The sequence below is a fragment of the Pteropus vampyrus genome, unplaced genomic scaffold, assembly GCF_000151845.1.
Source record: "Pteropus vampyrus isolate Shadow unplaced genomic scaffold, Pvam_2.0 Scaffold99, whole genome shotgun sequence".
NCBI classification, from domain to species: Eukaryota; Metazoa; Chordata; class Mammalia; order Chiroptera; family Pteropodidae; genus Pteropus; species Pteropus vampyrus.
Window position 1 is genome coordinate 2,542,661 of NW_011888880.1, and position 11,876 is coordinate 2,554,536.

An 11,876-nucleotide genomic window follows, 5' to 3' on the forward strand; every position below is an offset into this window, starting at 1 on the left:
GGTAGGACAGTTAGATATCCATTTTTAAAAATGAAACTGGATGCCTACCTTCAACCACATTAAAAAATCAGCTACAAATGGATCATTGACTTCCATGTGAAAGACAAATCTATAAAGATTTAAAAATTTTAGAATTTATAGGACAATATCTTTCTGAATTTAGAAAAAGATTTATTCAACTAAATTAAAATTAAGAATTTCTGTTTGTTTAAAGATTCCATAAAGAAACTAACAACCAACAAAAATGCCCCCAGAAATGGAGAATATATATGCAATACATATAACTGACAAAGGATTCATATACAAAATACGTATTTTTTTAAATTATGTATTTTAAAATATGTATTTTTAAAACTTAATTCTACGCATCAACCTAAGCACTGATAAAAGACTACCATGCACTTAAATAGAGGATATCCAAAATTAGAAATTAAAATCAAACTATAAAGGGATATATAAAAAACTACCAGATTGTCAAACATTAAAATGCCTTTCAATACCAAATGTCAGGGAGCTATGCATTGGAGCTCATATACTGGTTTCTTATATTTTCACTTCAGTGTTGCCTGAGTCCAAGAGAGCACAGGAGTCCCACTGAACCTCCAGTATTATGACAAACTATTGAGTTCCATAGTTGTAGTACTTGCCGTATATCTAGGGTTACTAATATAGGGTTTGTTTCACCTGCAAACTCTGGTTTATAGCGGTTATTTTCCTACCTACCATCAGTCTCCTTCCCATCATAGCCACTTTTTTTCTAGAAAGAATAGTCTACAACTAACATGAGCTCAGATTTTGCTTTTGCTATTTTGCAGTAAATGCTGGCTCTCCCATGAGGGTGGTTTTAAAGGTTCTAGGATATAGGAAGATATCAATGCCTCACCCTCTCTCTTATCTTTTGTCTTAGGCAGCAGGTGGTTTTCTTCTGTGACAATGGAGGGGCAATAAACTTTATTGAGATATTTTAGCAGAAAGTCACACAGCAGTTAAGAAAATATTTGAAATAGGAAGTATCTGAAGGTAACTGGAGAAAGTTCAATATGTGTTAAGTGGGGAAAAGCAGCTACGTACATAGCCATGCCATGGTGGAATTTAGTTTCCTGAGGCTCAGAGGCCAGCCTTCCCACAAAAAGAGGGTCTCCTCTGACATTTGAACCCCATGGAGATAGATTTGGACTAGAGCTGGGGCAACTTGGTCAGAATCAGGAGTTAGGTGATTCAGAAATTGGTAGAGAATAGTAGGTAGATCTCACTTGAGTGCTAGGTGGTACAGGAAGGAGAACTAGGCAGAACATTATAATTCTTAGAATTATTCTGCTGCCTCAAAATAGGTAGATCTTAGGGGCCTGAGGTTTATCTTATCTGCTACTCACTGAATTCACTATGCATTTCAGTTGACAGCTGTCATTGGATTTTGAAGTGGAAATTAGAGGAGGTGTTGCTACTTCTGATATTAGTTATAGCCATACCTGATTCATAGGTGACTAAGTAGAGATTTTTTAAAATTAAAGGCCCACATTCTGGTTGAATATTATGCCACTTTTAAGTATAAAATGAGAAATTATATGAAATATCTTTAAAGTAAATAGGTGAGTAAAAGTACATTTACATGTACTCCAAGCACTTCCTTTCACCCTAAATCCCATACTTGTTTTCTTATGTTACACACGGTTCCTAAGGGGGTGGGTCATTGATCAACTACCTCCTCGAGCAGTTGTGTAATTCTGGCAGCTGCCTCTCTGCTAGCCATATTTCCAAAGCATTCCTCAGAGCCAAGAGTATCTGCCAAGAGGAGTCAAAATGCTGCTGACGACTAGGAATTGGACTTGTTACAAAGAGAGGTACTGCAGCTCTCTGAATTTGCCAACTCCATTGTTAGAGGAATGTGATAAGTGGTTGATTGGGTCTGCCCTTGTGAGCCTGACAAAGATCCAAGCAGTTTAAAATGCGCCAGGAAACTAGGCTTCTCTGGCTGTCTTGGGCAGTTTGTATCAGTCTACAACTGAACACTAGAAACAAAGTAATATATGTAAAGAGCCATTTACCAGGGATTTCATTTTTTCAAGGCAGAAGTAACAGCCCTTGCATTTGGTTGGCTCCGGACGTGATATCTGGAACTAGAAGGGGAAATGCTGCAATTGTATTCCAGGGTACAGAATGAGAACTCCAGGAATATTGAGTAATTAAAAGTAATGTGCTTAAAGAAGCCACTTAAAGCCTTTGATGATGACTGTTGTATCATTAAAGTTTGAGGACTTCTTTCTTTCTTTCCCCATCTCCAGTCTGTAGTGGGTCATTTAAGGAACAAACTCTAAACTTCCACCTATTAAGAGGCACAAAATTTGTAACCAGAGCTTAAAAACGCTTAGGGAGGAAACCACACAAGTAATATGTATATTTTCTTCAACAAGCAAAAACAGAGAATCACCTAAAACCCCAATGTGCATCTATAAGCACAGTTAATTGTGGTTATAACCTTCCGTTTTCTTCTTTCTTTTCTTTTTATTTTTCTGCTTAATTTTTCCCTATATTAACACATATATACAGTTGTCTGTGGTGAATGTATATGTGCATGTATGCATTTGTATGTGTGTGCGTGTGCATGCACATGTGTCAAGGTCACCAGTGATCAGTTCTTAGTCCTCATCATACATAACATGTCAATGACATCTGACACAGGTAACCACTGTCTTCCTTGAAATATTTTGTTCACTGGGATCCTAAGACCCCATATTTCCCAGATTTTTCCTTCTACGTCATTCATGTTTTTTTTTTTTTTCATCTCCTTTGCTCAGTCTTTGGACTTCTCTTGGACCTACTTTCTTGGGAATCTTTTCCAGTTCCATAGCTCTAAATACTATCTACCTGCTGAGAACTAACTCCCAAACGTACATGTCCCACACAGATTCTTACCTGAACTCCAGGCTCATAGGTTTCTCTTCCTCCCTCTCCACTTGGAATTCTAATAGGCATCTCAAGGGTGTCCAAAATGGAACTCTGAACCTTAACAAACCATTTCCTTCTACAAAAAAATCTCTTGCTAACTCATTAAATAGTAACTCCAGATTTCTCATTGCTCAGGTCAAAACTTTGGTGCCATCTCTGATTCTTTTTTCTTTCACATCTCACATCCAATCCAGCTAGTCCTCAAAATATATCCAGAATCCAACCACTTCTCCCTACATCCTGCACTACCACACTGGTCTGAATCACTATAAACTTCTCCTAAAACAGTCTCCCTGCTTTTGCCTTTGTCCTCTTCAAGACTGAATGATTTTTCTAAACCTAAAGTCAGATCATACCACTTTCCTTCTCAAAACGCTCCAATGGCTTCCCATATCACCTAGACCCAAAGCCAAAGTCCTCACAATGGCCTACTAACATTCTGTATGCCTTACATTTTTTAATTTAAAAAACATATAGGAGGCAGCAGATAGGTGGTTAAGAGCATGTGCTTAGGGTCAGATTGCCTGTGTTCAAAGCCTGGCTCTAATTATTAGTTTTGTGACATTGGGCAAGTTACTTAACTTGTTGGTGGCTAAATTTCCTCATCTGTAAAATGGAATCATTATAATACCGATCTCATAGGGCTGTGGTAAAGATTAATGAATTAATACTTAAAATATCCTTACAATACTGCTAGAATATAGTAAACATTAAAAAGCTTTTAAAAATGACAAAATAAGCATTTGTGCTATTAGCAAAAGTTCATCACAAATTCTGCATGTAAAAAAAGTCTCATTGATTGAATCTATAAGAATTTATAGATACCCTAAATATCTCTCAAAATGAAAGATGAAAAATCTTTTGGTTAAACAAATTTAAAATGAATGATCATTTAAAAAAATTCTTTAGTTAGAATGGATTATACACCATGATTTATACTTTTAAATATATTGGTACTTTTTAAGCATCTTGATGCCGAGTGGCTTAATTATTCACTATTTCTGAACCAGCAATACTTTAATTCCTGAAATAAGTGTGATTTTTTTCCAATTTATTGTATAGATTGATTTATAAGATATACTCTACTTTTCTGGAAGCTGATCAGTACCCCACCTCAACATGCATGGACAGTATATTCATGTATAAAGGATGTACAAAGAAATAGTGCCCTTTGAAAAAGCCATTGTAATTCTTGTCAAATAACTCTTTTCCTCACTTTTTTTAAAAAGAAAATTGGCCCTGAAACATCATCCAGACAAGAATCCAGATGATCCAGCTGCTGCTGAAAAGTTTAAAGAAATCAACAACGCCCACACAATACTTACTGACCTGTCAAAGAGAAATATATATGACAAGTATGGATCGCTGGGACTTTATGTGGCTGAACAATTTGGAGATGAAAATGTTAATACCTACTTTATGCTGTCAAGCTGGTGGGCAAAGGTGAATCATATTTTTTTCCTTCAAAAATAATTTCTTGTTAGATAATGGTATCAGTCACTCTTTTAGACTCAATATCAAAGAAAAGCCTAACCTTACTATATTATTAAACTCTTGTAAATAAAAGGAGATATCGCTTTGACCTGTTATTTGAAAGGTTATTTGAGGATCATTTTTGCTTTAGCTCATCAAATAATTATAAAATACAGCATGACTTAATATTTCCAGACATTAATCATATTTGAATTTGAAGCTTCAGGTTAATTCTGACTGCCCTCTCTCCCCCTATGGTGACTAATTAAGAACTGACTCATTGCTCAAAACCAAAAATAATTTATTAGTGTGATGACTGTTTAATAAATTATTACAGGACAAATTTAGCCGTGTACTTTACTATTTATAGCATAGGCTACATCAGCAAACAGTACTTAGGAGAATGCATAGTCGTTATGTCACAGGCTCACATGGAGCCAGCTGTGAGGTAGTGGAGAAGGAAATGAGGGGGAAAAGGTGAAAATTAAGTAGTGGAGGACAGACAATTGGAGAGAGAGAGAGAGAGAGATAGAGAGAGAGAGAGAGAGAGAAAATAGATACTAGTCAAGAAAAAGGCAACGTAATACAATCAGAATTGACTTTTAACAGTAAATTTTGTGTGGTTTTCTAGGAATCCTTAGTATATGTATATTTGGTAGTGACTTTATATTTGTTTATGAGTTTTAATATCCTTAACGTCTAATGAAAATATACTTACATATGAACCACATGCATAATCCATCAGCATATTTTTTAGACAGTTCACATGCATGTGAACAGTTCACAGTTCACACATTTTGTGAAATCATATGAACTCATATTCACATGAGTTGTAATTAATAATTTAAAAAGCTGCAGATCTCCAAAAAGGCAGGTTTCATGTTCTGTAGTATTCCAATTGCTATTTTCTTCCACTAAAATAAATCTTGCTAAATTCAAGAGTTTTATATATGCAGGAAGAGAAAGGATATGTCACGGTGCACAAGCATGGAGTGACAGTCTGTGACCAAAGGACTCATTTGCCTTTTGCAGTCTCCAGAATTCCTTTTCTTGGGGACAACCAAGATTCCCACTGAAACCCCTTTTCTCTATTGTGAGGACTTGGGAGGGAGACAAGTTCCTACTAAGCAGATTTGAAACTTGGAATAAGAGTGTACATACAGACAATGTCATTTATAATGCATGATAGATTAAATGTTCTGGGCTTTTGTGGGCTTGCCTGGCAACCTAACCTCCAGACGTGACGCTCTTTCCATAGAGAGATACATCTAGAGTTCTAGATTATTTACATGCTGGCACCTGATTGCATATTGGGGCCTGCCTGCGTAAAAATGAGAATAGGTTTCGTTACCCAGGAAGTTGAAAAAATTGATAAAAATTCATAGATAAGCAAAAACGCTCCAGTAGTATAAGGGATATATAAAATAATTCCTGATGTGGCTCTTTAAAAATAAGGCTACAAAAAATATTTACCTTCCCCTTCTGCTTGTGCCAAAGCCTAACTCACAGTGCCCATTACAGTGGCCTAGTGCATAGTGATCATGTATTAAGTATGTATTGTATGAATGAATTTGTATAGTACTGAAAATATGTATATAAAAATATTGGACACCTACTTGTGCCTAGGACTGTGCTAAGCATCGAAGGGAATAAGGTAAGGTTATTTCTGCAACAGACAAACAATCTATTTGGAATAACTAAAGAACAAAACAGTATATGAACTAAAAGAAATTTTCAGAGAAGAGAAAAATACGGGAATTGGATAGAAAAAACAAAAAGGTAGCTAACGAAAAGAGGAGCTTGTTGGGGCAATGGCACAAGAATATTACACAGGAGGGATCAGAGGCAGTCGGTAAAGAGGAGGGTGTTGCAGTTCTGTTTTCAGAGTAATTTACCTAAGTCTATGAAAATGTATAGTATCCACAGCAAAAAAGATTATAGATGTGAGGATTTGAGTACCTCTTACTCCAAGCCACCCACCCATAGGCTCTACCCCACAACTGGGGCCCGAGTCGGATAGATAGAGTCCTGGGCAAGTGGAACGGGGCAGGTGAGGTTCATCAACATAAGAGATTCCACCTTAAGTTACTGAAGAACTGTAGACACAAGTGTTCTTTATCCCATTTGCTTCCTTCGTTAAATAAAATCTACATTCTGATTCAAAGATGTACAAACAAGTTTCTATTTCAAATACATATTTTTAATGAAATAATAAATTAATTTTGCTCAAATTAATAAAACGGCTTATTTTAACTTCAAATTGGGGGGACTGGGAGAGTTTCTTTTAATTTTCAGCTATGGCAAACTTTGTGAGCAAACCTTTTACATGCTTGTGGGGAAATTCTGGTGCTGTTCACAGGAGAAACAAATCATTTGTTTATCTATTACTTTATACATTCATTAATTCAGTAGGCATGTATTAAGTGTCTACCACATGCCAGGTACTAAATCCTTAGGTAGTAGAATGACTAACATATAGCTCTAGACTTGAAGAAGTATTAGACAGACCTATACACCAATCAATGTCCTAAAATGTCCACACAAAAAGCACCATGGTAGAAGTTTGTATGGAGTACAACTGAGGCACAAAGGAGAGAGTCATTGTTCTGGGGAGGGGGTCAGAAAAGATGTCAAGGAGAGGGTCCTTGAGATGAATATCAAATACGGAGTGGGTATTTGTTAGGTGACTGGAGAATGGGAGGGAGACATCTAGGCAGGTAAATCTGCAGGGAGAGAAAAGCTATGGCAGCTATGGCAAGAACAGGGCCAGTTGGTGTAGGGCATGGGGGGGGGCATTGGTAGAGGCCAAATGACCTTAATAAGGAGCTCTAGCCTTATCTAAGAGGCCAGAGAGTCACTCTGTGGGTTCAAGAGAACAGGTACTTTAGGAAGTTTGAGTAGCAATGTGCAAGGTGGATTAGGTGGATTAGGAGGCAAGAGTGGAGACAGGGAGGCCAGTTAGGAGGCTACTAAAATGTCTAGAGCTGAGATAACGAGATCCGTTTGAAAGTCCTACCAGCCAGGATAGAGATGAGAGGGAGGGTGCAAGAGACCTTGAGGAGAGAGACTCCACGGGACGTGGTGACTAACGAATGTGGGTGGGGGAGGAGGGCTATTAATAGCTTTTAGTGAGAATGATTCAGTTCCCTTGGTTAGAGGTTTTGTTGGTTGGTTGGTTGATTTTGTTTGCTTTACTCAATAATGATCACCATAGCTTAAGAATAAAGAAGAATATGTCATATATCATTACTTTGGCTACAAGTCATTTCCTCTGGGTTTAACTTGTTAGGCAAAACTCTGTGTGGAATTTGTTTCCAAGGAAACTAAAGAGTTCTTGCATGGAATAAGGATGAGGATGGATATGTGGTCTACAGGGTGAACTGCGATGTCTTCAGGTCTCTGGAGGTACATGGGTGCACACTTGATTTCTGGGGTTCTCCCACACCCCAACACCCTTCATCCCTGTTTCGTTTTGCCTCTTTCCCCTAGACCCTGTTTGTCATCATTGGCCTCTTGACTGGCTGCTATTTTTGCTGCTGTCTGTGCTGCTGTTGCAACTGCTGCTGTGGACGCTGCCGGCCCAAATCATCCGTGCCAGAAGAGGACTTCTACATGTCCCCAGAGGATCTTGAGGAGCAGATCAAGACTGACATGGAAAAAGGTGAAATAAGATGGGAGCAGAGGGAGTGGGTATCCTTTCATAGGCCTGGCCAAGCACCAAGTCCCATGGTGATGATTATCACTAAAGTGAGAGAGATCCAACAACTAAATGGGGGGAATCCATTTACCAGCCACAGAGAAAAGCAGAACCTGACACCATTAGAAAGAAATCATGAAATATGCTGATCACAAAGCAAAGCTAGTACAATTTATGGTCTCGTTACAAGAGAGTGAGCTCTGGGTTCAGGGAGGTTTGGGTGGGAATGCCCAAAGGTAGGAGAGCCAAGGTAGAAATTTCTCCCAGGAAGAGCATTTCAGCCTGTTATTTTAGGATCGTTATTCAAGTAGAAGGGAATGGATATCAAGAAAAGTCAGCAATCCTTCACTTTTCTCTCTTTTGATTATTTGATATTGAATTTGGGGTAGAACTGGGTGTGTGGGGGGCGGAGCGTAGTCTTCCTTCCCTGGAAATGTAGTTTCTTTCCGAGTTCACACATTCAGAACCAGTCTCAAATCTGCATCAAGAATATTGTCCTATGTAAATAGGACTATTTGTTTTGCTAAACCACCCCACTTGTCTGTCTGTCTATGCGTAAGTATGGCCGTGATATGTTACTTGATTCTTCAAGTTCATTCTGCCCAGAAATGATTAAGAAATACATATAACAAATTGTAAAATTTCAAAAGAATTCACAACACTAGGAATACTTCATGTTCTCTAGAAAATGCCCTTGTTTAAATAAGCTGGAATCAAACTTGCATCCATAATCCTACTGTCATTTTCTCCTGGAGAATGCACCACAATTCTGTCTTACAGTCTTTATCACTAAATCACAGAGAACCCTGGACAGCCAAATAAGAGAAGTACTTGACAGACCTTGGCCCAGTGTTGTCAGAACTGCTGAAATTAGGAATGGTGCACTTCTCTGGCCTGCACCACACTCCGATTCTCTGGATGACAATGAAACAGAAATTCCACGACATCAAGCAGCAGAAACTGCTTCAAAGCTTCTATATACCTTTTATTCTCTATCAAACATGATGCTGAGTAGGATCCAGTTATTACCCACCCTGACTCCAGCTTAAAGGGAGGAGTCTTCAGTCATGTGAATTGTACTTAGTCTCAGGCCCTTTTAGGATTGGGGAGTCAGAGAGGTCAGAAGGGATTTCCCTATTACCTGTGACCCCTTCCTATGGGGACCACTGGATGGCCAGTTCAGCAAACAAGGGGGTCGCTCTTACACTTTTCTATCACTGCCTCTGGAACAAGATTGTAGGTCCATGGTGAAATACAATTACAAGTTTCTTTTGCTTTATTTGGGATATAAAAAGACAGGTCTTTCGATAGAGGCATAAATATCAAAAAGAACAAGGAAACAGTTACTCATAAGTGGGTTAAAAAGAGACATGTATAGATGTAAATTCCTCTTCAAGGGAAGACCAGTCACGTTGGCATAACTTGCTTAAGAATGATGAGCCCAGTGTATTAATCCCATCTGCTCTCGCGAGGGAAATAAACCGTTAGGAGAACATGTCAGAGGTCTCTGGCCCTGTTGTCTATAGGCTCTCCCACAACATCCATCAATCCTGTCCAGTACTCAGTCACTGGAAGAGACAGTGACAGTGAGATAGGAGAGCATTGTCATGGTCATCCACTGTGGCAACCTTATCTTAACTTGCCTTTTATAGTATAGAAACCAAAACTAGGTGAACTGAACCTAGATATCCCAAATCTAGTGTTTCATACTTCTCTGAAAAGCCTCAAAGTCTTTCTTCTTTTAAATTAGAAAAAACTCCACCAGGTCATTTCAGCAGACCTTCTTAGCAGAATATCTGGAACAGATATTCATCCTCAGTGCCAAATTCCACCCAGGTTTCCCTCCTGCAGGGTGACTGATGATAAATCTATGTGCCTCTCGCTGTTCTCCGTTTTGACCCACCAGAGCTACCAATTCCATTGCAGAGGTCAGCGTCTAGACTCAGTAAATCATGATCCTATTTGACTGTATTACTAAGAATTCTTAACCAAAAGGAAAAGCTTTATCTTATTCCTAAATATTTAAAAGCTCCTATGCAGAGTTGAGCCAAGTTTTTGTGTAGAGCCTGAAACTAATACAATTTGGGCGATTCTCTTTAAAAAACATACACACACACCCCCACAAAATTACAAACACAAAATTGGATCTGAAAGTGAATATTTAAAATAAAAACAAGAAATCACAACAAATTGCAAAGCTTAAAAACTGACAAATACCATAAATATCACAAAATCCTGAAAAATAGCAATAGTTTAATTAACTGCCTGGAACACTTCTATAATACTTTCCCCCTATGCTTTCTGGGTGCATATTCTTTGACTGCTTCTTCATTTAATAATAATTTTATAACATCATTTTCTGTAGTAAGGATAGAAAAATATTTCTGTCTTCTAGCATGCTTGGTCAAAATTTGTTTGTTTTTTTTTAATGATTCATAGATTAGAAAAGTTTCAGTTTTACAACTCATTATTGATAGTGTTGTCTAAATTTTTAGGGAATGTTGTCAAATTGTGAAAATTTTTTCTAGTTTATTTCATATATAACATGTAAAATTTGGAAGAATTTTTCTACACACAATTTTTTGACTCTGAATATTTCAAACCTTGTTGCCCCTCCCATCACTCAAAAGTTCCAGGATCAGAGCCCACTGGACACATAAATATGTTGTGATACCACCTCTAGTGAGGATCTTCATGCCCCCTCAGCAAGTGAATTGGCATAGTGAGCTATAGGAGTATTCCTAAGGCCATTCCTTTGCCAGTGTGGCTACCAATAATTACACAAAGGCCCTCAAAAGGGTCTGCACAGATAAATGCCCCTGAAGCTTAAATTTCATTAACTGCGCAATAAATCTACTAGTGTGCCCCGATCTGACATCTCATTACAAGAATTATGCCTTATTTGCAATTAGGTGCATTAGCTAGTTTCAGAGTTTTACTCCACTAGTTCAGAGAGTTATGTAGTTTGCTGGTTAAATTAATGCAAGTTAAGGCTTGTAAGGATGACAAAGCAGATTCCATGTGAAGACTATGCTTTCTGGACTCTGATCCAACTGACGGACTGTTACCTTCTTCTGTTTGGCATAAGAAGGTAACACACTTAAAATTGTTTTAAGAAAATACACTTGAAAGTGGCTACTTGTCACCTGGATATCAAGTTACTCCTGACAAATGATAAGCAGCATTTATCAAGATTTGAGTCCATCAGAAGGCACTTGTGAGACACTGGAGTTTTGAGTATTTTATTTTGGTAATTCTGAAATCAAATATGGCAAACATTTTCTCACTTAGGGAATTTTAATTATCTTATGTTGGGTATAATCATAAAATCCTAGGATTTTAGATTTTGGAAGGGATCTGAGGAGTTGACCCTCACCTCCCCACAGTTTTTCTAGCAGATTTCTACCCGGACTCATCTGAAAGCTACCAATGGTGGGGAGTTTGGGGGCCTTGTATGAAAGTAAGAGATATTCATAAAAATTCAACTACCGCAGGAGGGTACAGAGTCAAAGGCAAGTTTATACCAACCTCCTGGCACCAGCTTCCCAAGGATAACAACTTTTAAAAATTTTGTTTAAATATTTATGGGATTGGTTTGTTTTACAAAAATTTTATCAAATCTATATATTGCTATTTTTTGCTGCTACTTTGCAGAGCAAAAAATTTGATAAAAAATTTATTAATATTTAATGGATTGTGCTTTTGGTGTCATGTCTAAGAACTCTAAGCTTTTGTCATGAAGATTTTCTCCAATTTTTTT

At 37.7% G+C, this 11,876-nt stretch overlaps 1 protein-coding gene across 4 annotated transcripts in view; it reads left to right on the top strand.

Moving 5' to 3' along the window:
- Positions 1-11,876, top strand: part of DNAJC5B (DnaJ heat shock protein family (Hsp40) member C5 beta) — a 189,544-nt gene that overhangs the window by 154,147 nt on the left and 23,521 nt on the right. For all 4 annotated transcript variants that reach the window (XM_023533268.1, XM_023533270.1, XM_011364592.2 and 1 more), the window contains 2 exons: positions 4,176-4,389; positions 7,909-8,080. In XM_023533268.1, coding sequence (XP_023389036.1) covers positions 4,176-4,389; positions 7,909-8,080 — 386 coding nt within the window. The remainder of the gene's footprint in view (positions 1-4,175; positions 4,390-7,908; positions 8,081-11,876) is intronic.